The 15,151-nt window shown below is 45.6% G+C and overlaps 1 protein-coding gene across 2 annotated transcripts; it reads right to left on the bottom strand.

Moving 5' to 3' along the window:
* Positions 1–627: 627 nt before the first annotated feature.
* LOC106566404 (pepsin A) lies at positions 628–14,879 on the bottom strand. Of its 2 annotated transcripts, none has more exons than XM_045692910.1 (9): positions 14,713–14,879; positions 14,352–14,496; positions 10,578–10,695; positions 10,053–10,171; positions 8,753–8,949; positions 8,416–8,532; positions 7,095–7,239; positions 6,670–6,768; positions 628–1,120 (listed from the first exon to the last, which is right to left on the bottom strand). In XM_045692910.1, exons 1-9 carry the CDS (start codon positions 14,769–14,771, stop codon positions 983–985), a joined length of 1,137 nt encoding a protein of 378 aa, XP_045548866.1. In that variant the 5' UTR covers positions 14,772–14,879; the 3' UTR covers positions 628–982. The 2 variants fall into 2 exon arrangements, with proteins under 2 accessions (XP_045548866.1, XP_045548867.1); XM_045692911.1 differs by lacking the exon at positions 14,713–14,879 and adding an exon at positions 14,614–14,645.
* Between the last annotated feature and the right edge of the window lie 272 nt (positions 14,880–15,151).

The raw sequence follows: 15,151 nt of genomic DNA, 5'->3' as shown, positions 1-15,151 counted from the left end.
CTGGGCCTACCTGCCTCCACCATGTTTGGGTCTATGTATCTGGGCCTACCTGCCTCCACCATGTTTGGGACTATGTCTCTGGGCCTACCTGCCTCCACCATGTTTGGGTCTATGTCTCTGGGCCTACCTGCCTCCAACATGTTTGGGTCTATGTATCGGAGCCTACCTGCCTCCACTATGTTTGGGTCTATGTCTCGGAGCCTACCTTCCTCCACTATGTTTGGGTCTATGTCTCTGGGCCTACCTGCCTCCCCCATGTTTGGGTCTATGTCTCGGAGCCTACCTGCCTCCACTATGTTTGGGTCTATGTCTCTGGGCCTACCTGCCTCCACTATCTTTGGGTCTATGTCTCTGGGCCTACCTGCCTCCACTATGTTTGGGTCTATGTCTCTGGGCCTACCTGCCTCCACTATGTTTGGGTCTATGTCTCTGGGCCTACCTGCCTCCCCCATGTTTGGGTCTATGTCTCGGAGCCTACTTGCCTCCACTATGTTTGGGTCTATGTCTCTGGGCCTACCTGCCTCCACTATGTTCGGGTCAATATTCTATCCCTATTCTTTTCTTACGTGAAGAGGTTCCACAAGAGGATAGTTTCACTTCAGGGAAGAAAAGCTACAGAAAACGAAACACAGAACATAGGCTTTATTTTCAAAGCTAAAATACATTTGAATTTGATTACATTTAACAATCTGCAACATTTCCCCAACCAGTTTAGAGCATAAATCACATATTCAACATATTAGTCATTACCTGGTAAACTAGGTCTTTGATTCAATCCAGACTGCGGAAAACCACGCTTTAAATTTAAAAGGTGATGTTTCCGCATTTGCTGGAGACTTCATTCACGGTATTCGCTGCATATGTCGACTCAATCGCACTATTGCACTTTTATGCGGATTTCCGCTGTCAGGATTTCATCTAGCCATAAAGGATCTTTTAAGATCTCTAGGATAAGTGGACCTCTGTAGATCTAGTGGATCTCTTACACAGCATTGGCCAGACCAACCCTGTTGTTGTCCCTGTCAAAGATTGCATAGTACTGCCTGATGAAGACATCTCCAAGAATCCAAAGCTGCTTATATCCACCGTTACTAAAACCAGTCCTGCAGCCGTAGGGGTCCTATAGAGAGAGATGGAGAGGGGTGGGAGTAAAATCAGGATTTCTTTCTGATACCATACTTTTCCTCTTAGATATGATGCCCTTTGCTCCACTAGGATCTTAAAGAAAGAAGTCAAGTCTCAGATGTACGGGAGCTCTGATGAAGGAGCTTGCTCCGAAACACATCATCATTAAAGATCAGATAGGTTGTATGTAACATGTCTTTCAGTAGACTCTACCTGGGAGGTGATATGTTGTATGTAATTCCTATTGGACCTTGTAGACCTTGTAGATAATATTCACATTTTTGGTGACCTTAATATTCTCATGGAAAAGTCCACAGACCTACCCCAAAAGGCTTTCGGAGCCATCATCGACCTAGTAGGTTTTGTCCAACATGTCTCCGGACCTACTCACTGCCACAGTCATACTCTGGACCTAGTTTTGTCCCGTGGATTACAAATTGTGGATCTTAATGTTTTTCCTCATTATTCTGGACTATCGGACCACCATTTTATTACGTTTGCAATCTTAACAAATAATCTGCTCAGACCCCAACCAAGGATCATCAAAAGCTGTGCTATGAATTCTCGGACAACCCAAAGATTCCTAGATGCCATTCCAGACTCCCTCCACCTACCCAAGGGCGTCAAAGTACAACAATCGGTTAACCAGCTAACTGAGGAACTTCATTTAACCTTGCGTAATACCCTAGATGCAGTCACACCCTTAAAAACGTTTGTCATAAGAAACTAGCCACCTGGTATACAGAAAATACCAGAGCCTTGAAGCAAGCTTCCAGAAAATTGGAACGGAAATGGCGCTACACCAAACTGGAAGTCTTCCGATTAGCTTGGAAAGACAGTACCATGCATTATCGAAGAGCCCTCAGTGCTGTTCGATCATCCTATTTTTCCAACTTAATTGAGGAGAATAAGAACAATCCAAAATGTATTTTTGATACTGTCACAAAGCGAACTAAAAAGCAGCATTCCCCAAGAGAGGACGGCTTTCACTTCAGCAGTGATAACTTCATAAACTTCTTTGACGAAAAGATCATGATCATTAGAAAGCAAATTACTGACTCCTCTTCAAAGCTCTGTTGTCCTGAGTCTGCACAACACTGCCAGGACCTAGGATCAAGGGAGACACTCAAGGTTTTTAATGCTATATCTCTTGACACATTGCTAAATAGTTATGGCCTCTAAACCTAAAAGCTGCATACTGGACCCTATTCCAACCAAACTACTGAAAGAGCTGCTTCCTGTTCTTGGCCCTCCTATGTTGAACATAATAAACGGCTCCTTATCCACCGGATGTGTTCCAAGCTCACTAAAAGTGGCAGTAAAAAAGCCTCTCTTGAAAAAGCCAAACCTTGATCCAGAAAATATAAAAAACTATTGGCCTATATCCTATATATCCTATAGCCTATATCCTGGAAGCCTGTGTTTCAGACATAAGGAAGTGGATGGCGGCAAATGTATTACTTTTAAACTCGTACAAAATAGAGATGCTAGTTCTAGGTCCCAAGAAACAAAGTGATCTTCTGTTGGATCTGACAAGTAATCATTTTTTTTACCCCAATTTTGTGGTATCCAATTGGTAGTAGTTACAGTCTTGTCTCATCACTGCAACTCCCGCGCGGACTCGGGAGAGGCAAAGGTTGAGAGCCATGCGTCCTCCGAAACACAACCTAGCCACACTGCTTCTTGACACAATGCACATCCAACCCGGAAGCCAGCTGCACCAAAGTGTCGGAGGAAACACCATACACCTAGCGACCTGGTCAGCATGCACTGCGCCCGGCCCAACACAGGAGTCGCTAGTGCGCGATGAGACAAGGATATCCCTGCCGGTCAAACCCTCCCTAACCCGGACGACGCTGGGTCAATTGTACACCGCCCCATGGGCCTCCCGGTCACGGCCGGCTGCGACAGAGCCTGGGCTCGAACCCAGAATTTGCCTTAGACCACTGCACCACCCCGGAGGCCCCCTGACAATTAATCTTGATGGTTGTACAGTTGTCTCAATTAAAACTGTAAAGGCCCTCGGCGTTACTCTGGACTCTGATCTCTCTTTTGACAAACATATCAAGACCGTTTCAAGGACAGCTTTTTCCATCTATGTCACATTACAAAAATCAGAAAATTTCTGTCAAAAAATGATGTAGAAAAATGTATCCATGCTTTTGTCACTTCTAGATTAGACTACTGCAATGTTGTACTTTCCGGCTACCCGGATAAAGCACAAAATAAACTTCAGTTAGTGCTAAACATGGCTGCTAGAATCTTGACTAGAACCCACATTTTTTTCATATTACTCCAGTGCTAGCCTCTCTACACTGGCTTCCTGTTAAGACTAGGGCTGATTTCAAGGTTTTACTGCTAACCTACAAAGTATTAGATGGGCATGCTCCAATCTATGTTTTCGATTTGGTCCTGCCGTACATACCTGCACGTATGCTACAGTCACAAGACACAGGCCTCCTTATTGTCCCTAGAATTTCTTAGCAAACAGCTGGAGGCAGGGCTTTCTCCTATAGAGCTCAATTTTTATGGAATGGTCTGCCTATCCATGTGAGAGACGCAGACTCGGTCTCGACCTATAAGTCTTTCTTGAAGACTCATCTCTTCAGTAGGTCCAACGATTGAGTGTAGTCTGGCGCAGGAGTGTGAAGGTGAACGGAAAGGCACAGGAGCGACGACCACGCTTGCTATCTCTGCTTGGCCGGTTCCCCTCTCTCCACTGGGATTCTCTGCCTTTAACCCTATTACGAGGGCTGAGTCACTGGCTTACTGGTGCTCTTCCATGCAGTCCCTAGGAGAGGTGCGTCACTTGAGTGGGTTGAGTCTCTGACGTGATCTTCCTGTCCGGGTTGGCCCCCCTCGGGTTCGTGCCGTGGGGGAGAACTTCATGGGCTATACTCTGCCTTGTCTCACGGTAGTAAGTTGGTGGTTGAAGATATCCCTCTAGTGGTGTGGGGGCTGTGCATTGGCAAAGTGGATGGGGTTATATCCTGCCTGGTTGACCCTGTCTGGGGGTATAGTCGAACGGGGCCACAGTGTCTCCCGACCCCTCCTGTCTCAGCCTACAGTAATTATGCTGCAATAGTTTGTGTCAGGGGGCTAGGGTCAGTCTGTTATATCTAGAGTATTTCTCCTGTCTTATCCGGTGTGTCCTGTGTGAATTTAAGTATGCTCCATCTAATTCTCTTTCTTTCTCTCTCTCTTTCACTCTCTCTTTCTCTCGGAGGACCTGAGCCCTAGGACCATGCCTCAGGACTACCTGGCCTCATGACCCCTTGCTCTCCCCAGTCCACCTGGTCGTGCTGCTGCTCCAGTTTCAACTGTTCTGCCTGTGGCTATAGAACCCTGACCTGTTCACCGGACATGCTACCTTGTCCCGGACCTGCTGTTTTCGACTCTGTCCTCTTTACCACACCTGCTGTCTCTAACTCTGAATGATCGGCTATGAAAAGCCAACTGACATTTACTCCTGAGGTTCTGATCTGTTCCCCTGCTGATTTTGTACGTTTGCCCACTGACAAAGAAATGATCAGTCTATAATTTTAATGGTAGGTTTATTTGAACAGTGAGATACAGAATAACAACAAAAAAATCCAGATAAACGCATGTCAAAAATGTTAGAAAATGATTTGCATTTTAATGAGGGAAATAAGTATTTGACCCCTCTGCAAAACATGACTTAGTACTTGGTGGCAAATCCCTTGTTGGCAATCACAGATGTCAGACGTTTCTTGTAGTTGGCCACCATGTTTGCACACATCTCAGGAGGGATTTTGTCCCACTCCTCTTTGCAGATCTTCTCCAAGTCATTAAGGTTTCGAGGCTGACGTTTGGCAACTCGAACCTTCAGCTCCCTCCACAGATTTTCTATGGGATTAAGGTCTGGAGACTGGCTAGGCCACTCCAGGACCTTGATGCGCTTCTTCTTGAGCCACTCCTTTGTTGCCTTGGCTGTGTGTTTTGGGTCATTGTCATGCTGGAATACCCATCCACGACCCATTTTCAATGCCCTGGCTGAGGGAAGGAGGTTCTCACCCAAGATTTGACGGTACATGGCCCCGTCCATCGTCCCTTTGATGCAGTGAAGTTGTCCTGTCCCCTTAGCAGAAAAACACCCCCAAAGCATAATGTTTCCACCTCCATGTTTGACGGTGGGGATGGTGTTCTTGGGGTCATAGGCAGCATTCCTCCTCCTCCAAACACGGCGAGTTGAGTTGATGCCAAAGAGCTCCAATTTGGTCTCATCTGACCACAACACTTTCACCCAGTTGTCCTCTGAATCATTCAGATGTTCATTGGCAAACTTCAGACGGGCATGTATATGTGCTTTCTTGAGCAGAGGGACCTTGCGGGCGCTGCAGGTTTTCAGTCCTTCACGGCGTAGTGTGTTACCAATTGTTTTCTTGGTGACTATGGTCCCAGCTGCCTTGAGATCATTGACAAGATCCTCCCGTGTAGTTCTGGGCGGATTCCTCACCATTCTCATTATCATTGCAACTCCACGAGGTGAGATCTTCCATGGAGCCCCAGGCCGAGGGAGATTGACAGTTCTTTTGTCTTTCTTCCATTTGCGAATAATCGCACCAACTGTTGTCACCTTCTCACCAAGCTGCTTGGCGATGGTCTTGCAGCCCATTCCAGCCTTGTGTAGGTCTACAATCTTGTCCCTGACATCCTTGGAGAGCTCTTTGGTCTTGGCCATGGTGGAGAGTTTGGAATCTGATTGATTGATTGCTTCTGTAGACAGCTGTCTTTTATACAGGTAACAAGCTGAGATTAGGAGCACTCCCTTTAAGAGTGTGCTCCTAATCTCAGCTCGTTACCTGTATAAAAGACACCTGGGAGCCAGAAATCTTTCTGATTGAGAGGGGGTGAAATACTTATTTCCCTCATTAAAATGCAAATCAATTTATAACATTTTTGACATGCATTTATCTGGGTTTTTTCGTTGTTATTCTGTCTCTCACTGTTCAAATAAACCTACCATTAAAATCATAGACTGATCATTTCTTTGTCAGTGGGCAAATGTACAAAATAAGCAGGGTCAGGATCAAATACTTTTTTCTCTCACTGTATGAGCATTTGAACATCTTGGCCATGTACTGTTATAATCTCCGCCCGGCACAGCCAGAAGAGGACTGGCCACCCTCAGAGCCTGGTTCCTCTCTAGGTTTCTTCCTAGGTTCCTGCCTTTCTAGGGAGTTTTGCCTAGCCACCGTGCTGCTACATCTGCATTGCTTGCTGTTTGGGGTTTTAGGCTGGGTTTCTGTATAGCACTTTGTGACATCGGCTGATGTAAAAAGTGCTTTATAAATAAATTTGATTGAATTTGTTTGATGTAACAACATGTCTTTCAGTAGACTACCTGGGAGGTGATAGGTTGTATGTAACATGTCTTTCAGTAGACTACCTGGGATGTGATAGGTTGCATGTGATGTATTTCAGTAGACTACCTGGGAGGTGATAGGTTGTATGTAACACGTCTTTCAGTAGACTACCTGGATGGTGATAGGTTTATGTAACATGTCTTTCAGTAGACTCTACCTGGATGGTGTAGGCAGAGGCAGGGATGGTGAAGTTGTTTCCGTTGAGGGTGAAGGTCACCTCGGGCATGTTGGGGATGTTGTTGCAGTTCACGGTGGTCTAGGAGAGAAATAATAACGTCACCCTTTATACTTTATTCTGTGGTTAATGAAAGGGGAGCCGGTTATTTGAGAAAAACAACAACAAAACACACTTATACCATGCCGGTTCCAACCTAAATATGCTGGCTCAGATATTTGCTGTTCACACTTGTTCAACACGTTCCAACAACACGGTTAGTTCCAACAGTTAACAAGGCCAGGCAGCTTAGTGCAGCTTGGGTTGGCTCGGCTTGGCTCAGTAGTTTGAAGAGCCCTATAATTGGACTCACATCTCTGTACTGGTCGGTCGGTGTGTGCGTTTGTGTGTGCGTGCGTGTCACTCACATATCCGTACTGGTTGATGGTGGCTCCGGCCCAGTAGTTCATGTTTTTGATGTCATCGGTTGGACCGACGATCAGGGAGGTGCCAGTATCTATGATAGCCTGACAACCACCATTGCAAGCCACTGTTTTGCTGTTGATGGTAACACTGGAAGGACAAATATTAGCTGGATTTAACTGTTGTTGTATGTATTTCTTGCTGTTATTGTGTTTTTTAAATGAGCAAATAAACTTGAACTTGGTAAGTGCACGGCAAGATTCAGTCATAGGCTCCAGACTGGAAGTACACTGAGACACTCCATTTAGTATGATATTTTATGTTTTGTATGGTATGTATTAATTTGTGGATGTCCATCACCCATTTTGTATGATATGTTACGAATTACAATTCGTATTATATGTTACGAATTTTCCGAATGTACTATATGTAAAAAAAAAAGCTAAACGTACTATATGTTACAAATTTGCAAATGTATTATATGTTATGAATTCTAGCTAGGTGGCTAATGTTAGCTAGCTGGCTAACGTTAGCTAGGCTAGGGGTTAGGGGTTAAGGTTAGGGTTAAGTTTACGAGTTCGGTCAAATGGTTGAGGTTTGGGAAAGGGCTTAGCTAATAAGTTTAAGGTTAGGGGAAGGGTTAGCTAACATGCTAAGTAGTAGCAAAGTAGCTAAAAAGTAGTAAGTAGTTGAAAAGTTAATAATTAGCTAAAATGATAAAGTTGTCCATGATGAGATTCCAACTCATTATACGCCAACCCATCCACCCCAACCAACCATTCTTCTTTGGTTTTTTCATTAAGTGACCGTCTGTCTTATGTACAATATCATACTAATTTGAGTGTCTTGGATTTATATTTACTATGTTATGTCTAGTTTATGAGACCAGGCTGGGATGTATGAATGTTCATTTTATGTACTGCTACATACAATGTGTATGTGGTCGATGAGTCTATGGCAAGCGTCCAACTCATTCCACGGAGGGCCGTGTGTGCTTGCAGTGCCCCTGTGACAACAATTTTGGACCCCCTAAATGTGGAGTATGAAATAATTTTTACATAACTAATTTTTGCTATCGTTCTTTTTTTATATCCGTTATTAGACAGTGGCAACGCGGAACACTAATGATTATGAACATGGTCTCTTGCCTGCTAATGCCTGCAATGCAGTGAAGAAAACGATATGACAACAATAACGTCTAATGTAACTGGCCCCTCTAACAGTACAACTGGCCCCAGCTTGGCCCCCCCCCCCAGTTGAAATGGTCTAGAACCGCCACTGTATATAGGACATGGATATAGGCTCTGTGTGGACTAGTGTGCCTACCTGTCCATGGTGATCTGCCAGTAGGTCACAAAGGACAGGGGGATCCAGGTGATCTGTCCGGTGTAGTAGGAAGGCTCGATGACACCGAAGGACACCACGCTACCCTCTGCTGAGTTTCTATTGGTCGAGGAGAAATAGTCAAAAAAGGTTGTTTAATCATCAACACGTTTTAAATGGAGGCCACCTCTCCTTCAAAGGTATTAAAGCAATTGTTTAATTGTATTTACTATCAATGCACTGGTACTTAGATATTTATATCACAACTAAGACAAAATGCCACTCTCGCCATCCAAATGCCACCTCCCGTCCAGGTGTATTTGTACAGTAACTATGTTACCTGCTCAGGTAGACAGAGAAGAGGGACTGGGACATGAGACCCTGGGTCATCATGCTGTCAAAGACTGGTGTGACTCCAGAGGCCGCCAGGTTGGGGAAAGCCAGGCCCAGGATACCGTCGGCAACCATGTAGGACATGAAGGGAGCCTCGGTCTCACTGGCACCAAAGCTCTGCTGGGTGACAGAGATTCCTCCCACCTGGAAACACACAACAGCAGAAGTCAGTCACTTGGCACCATAGAAATATAATTACACTAGAATGGTTATCCCCATTTAAGTCAAATGTACTGTGATGGGCCAAATTGTTTATGTCATATTGAGTGCACCTGGGAACATAGAAATATAATATAGGGAAATCCAAAATGCTAGGGAGACCATATTGAGTGTACCCAAAATAGAATTATAGTGAATATGAGCAGACATATGTGACGTAAAATGTGAGAAGTGGGGGATGTAAGTAATGAAGTGTCAATAAAAACAAAAAGGGCGTCATGTACACCAAAATCTGAAGGGGCACAAATTACATTAGGATGGGGGGGGGGTGAAATTGGATAATTTAGCAATACAAAAATACAACTGAAACAGCTTTTTTCCAGCAAACTAGAGCCATAATAATTAGGCTTAATTATATGTAAAAAGAAAAACATATATATTTTCCAGCATATCTAAGCATACCTCTTGAGCTGTCTAACTGGTGTTATTATTTTTTAAGAAACCAAATATGCTTCTCTACATCTCTGTTAAAATCTGGGTAAAAGATTGAAAGGAATGTGAGTCTCATTCAGTACATTTAGTTATTGCTAGCTTTTCTAAAGTCTGCCAACCTTGCCATTAGGCATGCCAGCTAAGATAGTTAGACAAGCTAGCTACTCTAAGTTGATTAATAGCCTGAAATGGCTTCTTATTAGCTAGTTTTGAGGTTGGGAACCTATCTGGGCTAACTAAAGGCAATTTCATAACATGTGTGGCTAAAATGTGTGGCTAGTAGTATTACAGAGAAGAAAAAATATGTTATTAATAACATTTTAGTCATTTAGCAGACACTCTTATCCAAAGTGACTTGCAGTTTGTGCATTCAGCTTCAGATAGCTAAATGGAACAATCACTTCTCATTCATGGTAAGTCATTTTTTCCTCAATAAGGTACCTATCAGCAAAGTCAGTGCTAGTACGGGGGAAAATAAATTTAGTGCTATTATAAAAAAATATATTGAAGCAGGACAAATCTTAGAGGGCACGTGCCCCCTATGGGCATGACGCTTCTGACAATAATAGGTAGCTAGCTACATTCACAATACTTACCAAAACAGTGTCGTATGCCAGCTGTCCAGTCATGCTGCCAGTTCCATACTGAATGGAAACAGTCTTGCTGCCCCACTTGAAGGTGCTTGACAATCCAGGATTGAATTTGTCATGGTTCTCTATTCAAAATATGAACATGTTTATTACAGATCAAGCACATACCATACCATTTCAAAACTGAACATTCATTAATTGATTCATTGGTATTTCAAACATTGAGTTATTCTCTGCAATACACACTGTAAAGGGGAAAACATTCAAATACATTTGTCCAATTTTATGTTTTATTGTGTCGAGCCAACCCCCTTATGCAGTAAACCTCAAGGTACCACCCTCAGACACGAACCTCAACCCATAACCAAGTCTCCCATTCTCTGGCTAGGTACTTAATATGAAACTGTTTGTGCAACACTGTCACAAGAGATGACTCAGAGAGAGAACTCAGAGACTACACTGTGAGACTACCTAGAGAGATTATCCAGAGAGACTACCCAGAGACTACTCAGACTTCTGGAGTATACTCACGGCAGGCCTGACTGGAGCAGTAGACAGAGGGAACCCACAGGTTGGAGGAGCCAGTGTCAAAGATGACCTTGAATGACTGGGGAGGGGTTCCAATGGAAATCACGCCATAGTAGGACAACTGCAGGGAGATGGGGAGACAGAGATGTACTGTAAGTCAGAGTATTGCAGTTTGAACTGAACAGTCGTTTGTCTGGTATGTAGATAAACTGAACAGTCTTCTATACAGATGTGAGCCGATGTGAGCAAGACATTTACAGGTCAACATTCACAAGGCCGCAGGGCGTATTACAAGGACGTGTACTCAGACATGGGCGGACCAACTGGCAAGTGTCTTCACTGACATTTTCAACCTCTCCCTGACCGAGTCTGTAATACCTACATGTTTCAAGTAGACCCCCCCCCCCCCTCCGTTTTTACACTGCTGCTACTCACTGTTTATTATCTATGCACAGTCGCTTTACCCCTACCTACATGTGTCAAGGCTCAGGAGAAGACCCAGATGCACAGTTTCAATGTAACAAAAGTTTATTTCAAAAACAAGGGGGGCATGCAAATGACAGGTCAAGGGCAGGCAGAGGTAAGTAGTTCAGAGCAGAGTCCGAAAGGTACAGAATGGCAGGCAGGCACAAGGCAGGCAGAGGTCAGTAATCCAGGGTGGTATAACAAGGTACAGAACGACAGGCAGGCTCAGGGTCACGGCAGGCGGAATGGTCAAATACTGGGTAAGCTAGAAAACAGGAACTATAGACAAACAGGAGCACGGGAAAAAAACGCTGGTAGGCTTGACGAAACAAAACAAACTGGCAACAGACAAACAGAACACAGGTATAAGTACACTGGGGGATAATGGGGAAGATGGGCGACACCTGGAGGGGGGTAGAGACAAGCACAGAGACACAGAGACAGATGGAACAGATCAGGGTGTGACAGTACCCCCCTTCCCTTCTCCTCCAGGAGGCGGCTCACTGTGTACGCCAGTTGGCTGTTGATGAGACATGGAAGAGGGGTGGGCCTAGAAACAGGAGACAAAGGGCTGTGAGATATAGGTTTAATCCTAGACACATGAAAAGTGGGATGTATATGGAGGGTACGGGGCAACAGAAGACGAACAGCATTTGGGCTAATAATCTTGGAGATGGGGAAAGCATGGTGCATGGTGTTTGCATGGTGTTTGCAACGCCAGGGTTGTGGGTTCGATTCCCACGGGGGGCCAGTACGGAAAAGAAAAAAAAAGAAAAAAAATGTATGCATTCACTACTGTAAGTCGCTCTGGATAAGAGCGTCTGCTAAATGACTAAAATGTAAAATGTAAATGTAAAATGAAAGGGCCGATAAAGCGGGGGAAAAGTTTGCGGGACTCCACCGGGAGAGGCAGGTCTCAAGTGAACAGCCATACCCTCTGCTCGGACGATACCAGGGAGTCGGAGTCCGGTGGCGGTCTGCTTTTCATCGATACCTGGAGGTGGTCTTGAGAAGAGTTGACCTGGCTCTCTTCCAGGTATGGCGACAGGGGCGGACAAACATCTGGGCCAAGGGTATGACGACCTCTTCCAGTGGCAGAGCAGGGGACGGTGTTGCAGGCGTATTCAACCCACACGAGTTGCTGGCTTCAGGTGGTGAGGTTGGCAGAGACAAGGCGGCAAATAGTCGTTGGACTGAGTGTGGAACCCGGAGGTTGGCTGGCAGACGACCCAATGAGCGTGCTGAATGCCTTCCAGAACCGGGACGAGAACTCAGGACTCTGGTCGGAGACCATGTCCACCGGGGGTCCATGGATCTGGAAGACATGCTGCACCATGAGCTGGGCTGTCTCTTTGGCAGAGAGTAGCTTGGGGAGAGGAATGAAATGGGCGGCTTTGGAAAACTGTTCCACTACTGTCAGGATGGCGGTGTTGCCATCAGACGGGGGAAGACGCGTGACGAAGTCCAGGGATATGTGAGACCAGGGATGGTGAGGGACAGGCAGAGGTTGAAGAAGACCAGCCGGAGCTTGCCGAGGAGTCTTGTTCTGGGACCATGGTAGGCCATCAAAAGCATTGCCACACAAAGGCCAAGGTCCGACGGGAGCCCTGGTGGCAGGCAAGCCTGGAGGAGTGGGCCCACTCCAGGACCAAGGAGCGGACAGCATCAGGCACAAATATCCTGTTATTTGGGCCCCCCGTGGTTCGGCTGGGAACACTGCGCCTCACAGACCTGCTTCCCTATTCTCCAGCTGAGTGCCGTCGCCAGGCATGAGGTGGGAAGGATGGTCTCGGGGTCTGAGGGTGTAGCCGCGGGGCTATAGCAGCGTGACAGTGCATCCTGCTTGATATTCTTGGATCCCGGTCGGTAGGAGAGTGAAAAATTTAACCCGGTGAAAAGCAGGGCCCACCTAGCTTCCCTGGAATTGAGACGCTTGGCGGTGAGGAGATATTCCAGGTTCTTTTCATCCATCCTCACAATGAACGGATTTCTACCCCCTCCAACCAGTGTCTCCACTCCTCCCCACATTCCCCACATCATAATTCCTCTCCGTGGCGTTGAGGCGATGGGAGAAGAAGGCGCAGGGATTTAGCTTGAAGTCCAGAGCAGAACTCTGGGACAGGACAGCCCCCACTCCCACATCCGAAGCATCTGTCTTGACCACCAACTGATGGGATATGTCAGGATGAACCAATATGGGAGCTGTGGTGAACGCCCGGGTCAGCAGCTGGGAGAAGGTTGAAGGTTGATCCCGCAATCATAGGGTTGGTGCGGAGGAAGTGAAGTGGCCCTGGGCCTTACTGCATGTCAACCAGAGCTGTTGCAAGAGAATTGAATGGTCATTTCCATACCATAAGTCTCCTCCAACATTGTTGTAGAGAATTTGGCAGTACATCCAACCGGCCTCACAACTATAGACCACGTGTATGGCGTCATATGAGTGAGTGGTTTGCTGATGTCAACACTGTGAACAGACTGCCCCATGGTGGTGGTGGAGTTATGGTATGGGCTGGCATAAGCTACGAACAACGAACACAACTGCATTTTATGTATGGCAATTTCAATGCACAGAGATACCGTGACGAGATCCTAAGGCTCATTGTTGTGCCATTCATCCGCTGCCATAACCTCATGTTTCAACATGATAATCCACGGCCCCATGTCACAAGGATCTGCTCACAATTCCTGGAAGGTGAAAATGTCCCTGTTCTTCAATATCCTGCATACTCACCAGACATGTCACCCGTTGAGCATGTTTGGTATGCTCTGGATTGATGTGTACGACAGCGTGTTCCAGTTCCCGCCAATATCCAGCAATTTCGCACAGCCAATGAAGAGGAGTGGGACAACAGCCTTCCACAGGCTACAATCAACAGCCTGATCAACTCTGTGCAAAGGAGATGAGTTGCGCTGCATTAGGCAAATGGTGGTCACACCAGATACTGACTGGTTTTCTGATCTATGCCCATACCTTTAAAAAGAAAAGATATCTGTGACCAACAGACACTTATCTGTATTTCCAGTCATGTGAAATTCCTAGATTAAAGCCTAATGCATTTATTTCTATTGACAGATTACCTTATATGAACTGTAACTCAGTAAAATCTTTGAAGTTGTTGCATGACGCATTTACATTTTTGTTCAGTATAAATCAGAAGAATCCTACAATATAGCCTTTGTAGACTAGCCTGGTACCACATCTGTTTGTATATAATGGTATATAACTCTCATGGTCGTTGGCTATACAGCACAAACAGATCAGTCACCAGGCTAATGCAGAATATGACCATACTGCTCCTGACTCTGCCTTACATCAGCATCGTTGGTCATTGCCTCATCTGCACCAGTCTGGTTGAACTTCGCCATAGGGTTGTAGGGGAACTTCTGCCTAGTCTCCTCCCATATACCTTTCTCCATCAAGGTCTCTCTGGCCGTCTTCCCCTTGATCAGAGAAATCCTGAAAACACACAATCAAAATCTGAATCACCGTTATTCGACAATTACATGTACTAGGAATTTGACCTAGTGTCAACAAACAGAATATACAGACAAAAAAGAAAAGAACAGGACTTACCTGGTATGACACTCGGAGAGGAACAGGACTTACCTGGTATGACACTCGGAGAGGAACAGGACTTACCTGGTATGACACTCGGAGAGGAACAGGACTTACCTGGTATGACACTCGGAGAGGGCCACTATGGCACACAAGACGATAGCCCACTTCATCATGGGTGCTTCTAGTTCTTCTTAGATTCAGGGAGTGAAGTTAGAGTAGGAGAACCAAGGCCTTATATACAGTTATCCTGTACACCAGGACCCAATCCACAGCCAGTAAAGACTCCAATCCACAGCCAATTGACCATGTCATGCCATGCCTTCCCTTAGCAAACAATATCATGCAATGGGTATGTCCTAAAATGGCACGCTATCACCAACATAGTCCACTACTTTTGAACAGGACCCATATGCCTCTGGTCAAAAGTAGTGCACTATATAGGGAATAGGGTGCCATAGGACTCTGGTCTAAAGTAGTGCACTATATATCGGGAATAGGGTGCCATAGGGCTCTGGTCTAAAGTAGTGCACTATATATAGGGAAATGGGTGCCA

The sequence above is a fragment of the Salmo salar genome, chromosome ssa13 (assembly GCF_905237065.1).
Source record: "Salmo salar chromosome ssa13, Ssal_v3.1, whole genome shotgun sequence".
Lineage (NCBI taxonomy): Eukaryota > Metazoa > Chordata > Actinopteri > Salmoniformes > Salmonidae > Salmo > Salmo salar.
Note: the sequence above shows the minus strand (reverse complement) of the source record. Positions and strands in the feature narration are given on the sequence as shown.

Excerpts from the sequence above, each read along its gene's own strand:
- LOC106566404 (XM_045692910.1), bottom strand. The coding sequence starts at position 14,771 with ATGATGAAGTGGGCTATCGTCTTGTGTGCCATAGTGGCCCTCTCCGAG. Across the intron at positions 10,696-14,351 it reads CAATGACCAACGATGCTGAT|TTGTCCTACTATGGCGTGAT; the intron begins GTAAGGCAGAGT and ends ATCTCCCTGCAG. Across the intron at positions 1,121-6,669 it reads CCTCTGCCTACACCATCCAG|GACCCCTACGGCTGCAGGAC; the intron begins GTAGAGTCTACT and ends CTCTCTCTATAG.